The 6,586-nt window shown below is 45.2% G+C and overlaps 1 protein-coding gene across 1 annotated transcript; it reads left to right on the forward strand.

Annotated features, from left to right (window-relative positions):
• The first annotated feature begins 376 nt into the window (after positions 1–376).
• LOC141020021 (zinc finger BED domain-containing protein 5-like) lies at positions 377–2,224 on the forward strand. Its single transcript, XM_073495054.1, has one exon. It carries the CDS (start codon positions 377–379, stop codon positions 2,222–2,224), a length of 1,848 nt encoding a protein of 615 aa, XP_073351155.1.
• Positions 2,225–6,586: the final 4,362 nt, after the last annotated feature.

Raw genomic sequence — 6,586 nt, forward strand, 5'->3', positions numbered from 1 at the left:
CCTTACTTAAAAAAAAATAAAACAACACAAATTAACCACGTATAGTCTATAACAGTGGTTCCCAAACTGTGTGCAGCGGCACACTGGTGTGCCGTGAGGCAAGTCCAAGTGTGCCGTGGGATTTTGTGACAACCATAGCCTACTGCAATATAGTATGCAACTAGACAAAAATAATTATTTTAATTTACTATATACTACTTTGAATGCACTCATTTCATAATACAGAGGCAAACTCTTTATCTAAAAACTATTTAAAAAATCCTCAAAGAGGATCCCACATTTCGCTGTTCACGCAGTTGCGCAGGTGGGAATTTTAGACTGTGACACATCAAAGGCAGTAGGTCAACACAACATTAAAACATAAACAAGAGGGAAAATGGAGCGCTTTCTCGTGCAGAGCAAACCACCAACCACCAGTGCAGAGACTGCCGAGCCCGACAACCCACCGAAAGAAAAGAGGAAAAAAACTGTCAGCCGACAGTATCATGAAAGTTACCTGTCTTATGGCTTCAGTTGGACCGGGGATGTCAACATTCCTCAGCCGGAGTGCGTCCTCTGTCGGGAGAAGTTAGCTAATGCTAATATGGTTCCAAGCAAGCTGAAGAGGCACTTGGAAACCAAACATCCCTTCCACGCTGAGAGAAACCTGGCCTATTTCAAAAGAGCGCGGGATCTGAACCAGAGGCAGCAAGACCGTTTGTTGGATTGTGTGAAAGTGTCAGAAAAGGCAATGGAGGCTAGTTACATGCTAGCGGAGTTTATTGCAAAGCAAAAGAAGCCTCACACAATAGCGGAGACACTCATCCTCCCTGCTTGCAAAAAAATTGCAGGTGTCATGCTGGGTCCAGATGCCGCAAATGAGCTATCCAAGGTGCCGGCATCTGATAACACAATCAAAAGAAGAATCGATGACATGTCAGAAGACATTGAACAACATTTAAAAGAGAAACTACAGGCGAGCGGCAGATTTTCTCTTCAAATAGATGAATCGACCGACATCAGTGGGGCTGCCCAGCTCCTGGCAAACGTCAGGTATGTTGACGGCGACTCTATTAAAGAGACTTTTTTCTTCTGTAAAGAAATGGCAAGCCATACAACGGGAGAAGAAATATTCAAGGTAACTGATAACTACTTAAAAGAAAACAATCTGTGCTGGAGTATGTGCGTCAGTCTGTGCACGGATGGTGCGGCATGCATGACGGGGAGAGTGAGAGGCTTTATTGCAAAGGTAAAAGCACAAAATCCACAGATAGTGACCAACCACTGCATTTTGCACCGAGAGGCATTAGTTGCCAAAACCATGCCCCCGGAGACTGAGGTGCTGAATCAGGCTGTGCAGATGGTGAATTACATCAAATCAAGGCCCCTGAAATCTCGCCTTTTCTCCCAGCTGTGCGCTGAGATGGGAGCCGACCACCAAAGCCTGATCCTCCACACAGAGGTACGGTGGTTGTCTCGGGGGAAAGTCCTATCCCGTTTTTACGAGCTTCGGGAAGAGCTTTTGGAATTTTCACGTGAACACGCTGTCCCACATAAGGACAGGCTCGCGGATGAGAGGTGGTGCGCCAGGCTGGCTTACCTTGCAGACATATTTGGGCATCTCAACGAGTTAAACGCCAAGCTTCAGGGCAGGAATGAAAACATTTTATCATCCACAGACAAGATTCGGGGGTTTATGGGCAAACTGACTCTGTGGCGCGAGGCTTTGGAACAGGGCTCCATGAACATGTTCCCGCTGGCATCAGCTGCGCCACAGGCAGCCAGTGAGCGCGCTGTATATGCCGAACACCTTCAGACCTTAAAAGAGAGGTTTGAGCGCTATTTTCCACGTGTGGCCGACATCGAGGACAATGACTGGATCCGAGACCCATTCAACCAGGAGTCCGAGTCCTCAACCGAGAAGCTCACTATGAAGGAGAGAGAGGAGAGCGCAGAGCTCCGTGCGGACCGCACGCTGAAACTGAAATTTAGTGAGCTCACACTCGATCAGTTTTGGTTGGTTTGTGCATCAGAATATCCAACCATCTCCCACCACGCTATCGACCAACTTCTTCATTTCCCCACCACCTACCTGTGTGAGTTGGCGTTCTCCACTCTTGTTTACATGAAGAACAAGACCAGGTCACGGCTCTCTGTTGAGCAGGACTTGCGACTGGCCCTCTCCTCAGTGCCACCAAGGATTAAAAAAATCTGTGCGCCCCGACAGGCACATGTGTCCCACTGATTTGTTAGTAGGCAGAATATTTACAAAAAAAGCCTGATTCTAAATGTTACAGTTATAATTTGTGGGTCAGATTCAGGACCATGGACAGTGCAGCTTTCTCATGGACAGTTCTCTGCTGAATTTCTGTTTCCTTTGCCTCACCTGTCTGGTTGAAATGGGTGTGTTTGATGAAGCCCAATTTGATAAAGTTGAAATATTTTTGTGAAGTATTTTGTTAATAAATATTTCATGAGTAGAATAGTTGTCTTTGTCACATCTTATTTGGCATTAGTAAATAATTATAAACCTAACAGATAAACAGATGATATTAGTGATAACACGTGTTATAAGGCTATTTTGCACAATAGGTGTGCCTTGAAATTTTTATTTGTCCTTTGGTGTGCCTTGGGCACAAAAAGTTTGGGAACCACTGGTCTATAACCATGACTTTGAGAACATCATCGGTTGGTGTGCCCTATAAATCCATCATTTGATTGTGTAGATTTGTCATTACCGGTCAAACTCATCCACAAGCACTCATGAGCGCGCCGCGCTTGTCCAGAACGCGATTTGCTCGTTCTCATTGCCCCAGGGCATGATGGGAGGCCCCAGAGCATCATGGAGGGTGACTCAACTGCGCATGCTCTATGGGCCCCATAACGCGGAAGTCGGCCGCCATTTTCCGGTCCGGTATCCAGTTATATAATACATCCATGATGCAGACTAGTTATTTCTGACTTTGTGTGTGCTCTATAGCAATCCCGGAGGCTGAACCTGGTATTGCAGTGTTTACGTGAAGTCCCCAGCAGACTGGCTTTTCCGAAATTGTGTTTGTACTCTAGAGCAATCCTGGAGGCCAAACCAGGTATTGCAGTGTGTAAGCGAAGTCCCAGCAGACTGGTTTTTCGGAAATTATGTTTGTGCTCTAGAGCAACCCCGGAGGCCAAACCTGGTAATACAGTGTATGAACTAAGTCCCCACCAGCACTGGTTTTTCAGTGTGCAAACTTTTTAAGTGACTGAATGCCATTTTTTGCCATTAGAATATGTTTATTATCCTTTTATACCATTTTTGTTCCCTGATCATTACATTTTGGACTTCTTATCATATATTTCAAATTGTTTGTGTTCCTGTGTCTAATCTATGTAATGTATGCTGTTTTTATTTTATTGTTTTTATTTATTGAACTGTCTATTACTTGTCTATGATGCTATGTGAAGCCCTGTGAAGACAAACTGTAAAAAAAAAAAAAAATGCTATACAAATAGAATGGCACTGCCTCGCCAGGATGTTTTTGTCACTAACTGTAAGTTAAGGAATTTTTGGAAATGTACCTGAGGGTTAATAGTAACCATTCTCAAAACAGTATTAGCAACTAGGCAATTAATGTCATGCATGTTCTCCCAAAATGGTCTGTGTACACTTTTGTCATAGCTATTGGTTCTATTCCAAGGCCTGACATTTTAGGGGTGAAATGCAGATAGAAATTTATTTTATTCTACGCATGAACACATACAGATGGGACTATTTGTTTCTCATAGTTTTACGTGTTGTTTATATGACTTAGTGTTTATATTAATCCCAGCCTTTAGAAGTGGAAAAGTATGTTTCTGGTAGAATGGTCTGACAATTTCATGAATTAATTCACCCCGGAGAAAACCACTGGTAGCACAGGGTTAGTGTGCTTAGTGAGCTTCTTTTCCTGCAGTGTCCTCTTAAGACCCCTTGTGGCCTGACTGAGGGATGTCTTATCCTCCTGCCACTTCACCTGACAACTCCCCAGCTCCTGCTCATTGTATCATCTGACCTTATTTATTTATTTTTTTTAATTAAAGAATTTCTTCTTTAATTTAAGTTGGTTAACCGGAGCACCCCGGAGAAAACCACTAGTAGCAAAGGGTTAGTGTGTTTGAGTCAGTCTCCTGTCAGTTCCTGAGCGTGGATCAGGCCACTAGAAGAACTTTCTGAACCATTTCTTCTTTTTCTTTTTCTTCTTGCTCATGAGCTCTTCCAGCTGGGACTTTGTGGAGATTTCTTTCTCCTCCCACTCCAGCGTCTTTTCCTGCAGCGTCCTCTTGAGACTCCTTGTGGCCTGACTGAGGGATGTCTTATTCTCCTGCCACTTCACCTGACAACTCCCCAGCTCCTGCTCATTATATCATCTGAGCTTATTTATTTATTTTTTTTAATTAAAGAATTTCTTCTTTAATTTAAGTTGGTTAACCGGAGCACCCCGGAGAAAACCACTAGTAGCAAAGGGTTAGTGTGTTTGAGTCAGTCTCCTGTCAGTTCCTGAGCGTGGATCAGGCCACTAGAAGAACTTTCTGAACCATTTCTTCTTTTTCTTCTTCTTCTTGCTCATGAGCTCTTCCAGCTGGGACTTCATGGAGATTTCTTTCTCCTCCCACTCCAGCGTCTTTTCCTGCAGCGTCCTCTTGAGACTCCTTGTGGCCTGACTGAGGGATGTCTTATCCTCCTGCCACTTCACCTGACAACTCCCCAGCTCCTGCTCATTATATCATCTGATCTTATTTATTTATTTTTTTTAATTAAAGAATTTCTTCTTTAATTTAAGTTGGTTAACCGGAGCACCCCGGAGAAAACCACTAGTAGCAAAGGGTTAGTGTGTTTGAGTCAGTCTCCTGTCAGTTCCTGAGCGTGGATCAGGCCACTAGAACTTTCTATACCATTTCTTCTTTTTCTTCTTCTTGCTCATGAGCTCTTCCAGCTCGGACTTCATGGAGATTTTTTTCTCCTCCCACTCCAGCGTCTTTTCCTGCAGCGTCCTCTTGAGACTCTTTGTGGCCTGACTGAGGGATGTCTTATCCTCCTGCCACTTCACCTGACAACTCCCCAGCTCCTGCTCAGCCTTCGTCAGAGCAGCCGTGAGGATGCTGTTCTTGTGTTTCTGCTCGTCCAGCATAGTCTTGAACTCCTGCCACTGCAGGAGATGTATGTCCAACTGTTGCTTGACTTCATTCAGAGCAGCCATAACAGTGTTGTTCTCGTTTTTCTGCATGTTCAGCTTAGCCTTATAGCGATTTTCGGATTTCTCCATCTCCTCCAGCAGGGAGGTTTGCTTCTGCTGCCAGTAGAGGCGCTCAGTCTCCAGCAGATCCTCTGCTTCTTTAAGGGCAGATGCCATCTTCCTGGTCTCTGCTTCGTGTTCCCTAATCTGGAGTTGATGGGAAGCCTGGGATTTTTCCACAGGGTCATTTACTCCCTGTTGCAGATCCTGCACAGTCTTCTTGAAGCCTTCTGCGACCAGAATGAGGGATTTCTTTTCCTCTTGCAGGATCTCCAGCTTCTGCTTAACATTGCTCAGATCAGCCACAAGGGTTTTGTTCTCCTGTTTCTGCTCGTCCAGCTGAGCCACATAGAGAGCCCTGGATTTCTCCATCTCCTCCAGCAGGGAGGTTTGCTTCTGCTGCCAGCAGAGGCGCTTAGTCTCCAGCAGATCCTCTGCTTCTTTAAGGGCAGATGCCATCTTCCTGGTCTCTGCTTCGTGTTCCCTAATCTGGAGTTGATGGGAAGCCTGGGATCTTTCCACAATGTCATTTACTCTCTGTTGCAGATCCTGTGCAGTCTTCTTGAAGCCTTCTGCGACCTGAATGAGGGATGTCTTTTCTTCTTGCAGGATCTCCAGCTTCTGCTTAACATTGCTCAGATCAGCCACAAGGGTTTTGTTCTCGTGTTTCTGCTCATCCAGCTGAGCCACATAGAGAGCCCTAGATTCCTCCATCTCCTCCAGCAGGGTTTTCTTCTGCTGCAAGCGGAGGAGTACAGTCTCCAGCTGATCTTCTGATTGTGTAAGGGCAAATTTGATCTCCCCGTTCTCTGCTTTGTATTGTTTAATCTGGAGTTGATGTGAAGCCTGGGATCTTTCTAGAGTCTTCTTAGCCTCTTCCTCATACTTGACCTCTTCCTGCAGCCTCCGAACTTTAGCCCTCTTATATACAAGTTCGGCTTCCAGCTGTTCGGCCCTCGCTTTCTCCAATTTGATTTGAACGTCCTTGCTGTTGGAAGTCTCAGAGACCGTTTGGAGCTGTGATTTCAGATCCTCGATCTCTGTCTGTAAAGAGTGGACATCAGCCTGACTCTTATCTAGCTGGGCTTTCAGGTCAGACATCTCCCTCTCCTTCAGTTCACTCTCGCTCAAAGCAACTGAGGGTTCAGCCTTCTCGGAGTTGTCTTCAGGCCTTGTCCTCTGCTGAACCCCTGTTTTTTGTCTCCTCTCGCTTATTTCTCCTCTCCTATCCTCTGAACTATCGCTCATCTCACTTATTTCTCCTCTCCCATCCTCTGAACTGTCGCTCATCTCACTTATTTCTCCTCTCCCATCCTCTGAACTATCGCTCATCTCACTTATTTCTCCTAACAAGT

This window comes from Pagrus major, chromosome 23 (assembly GCF_040436345.1).
Source record: "Pagrus major chromosome 23, Pma_NU_1.0".
NCBI lineage: Eukaryota > Metazoa > Chordata > Actinopteri > Spariformes > Sparidae > Pagrus > Pagrus major.

What these genes read in the sequence shown, in the direction of transcription:
- LOC141020021 (XM_073495054.1), top strand. Translation starts at nt 377, where the DNA reads ATGGAGCGCTTTCTCGTGCAGAGCAAACCACCAACCACCAGTGCAGAG.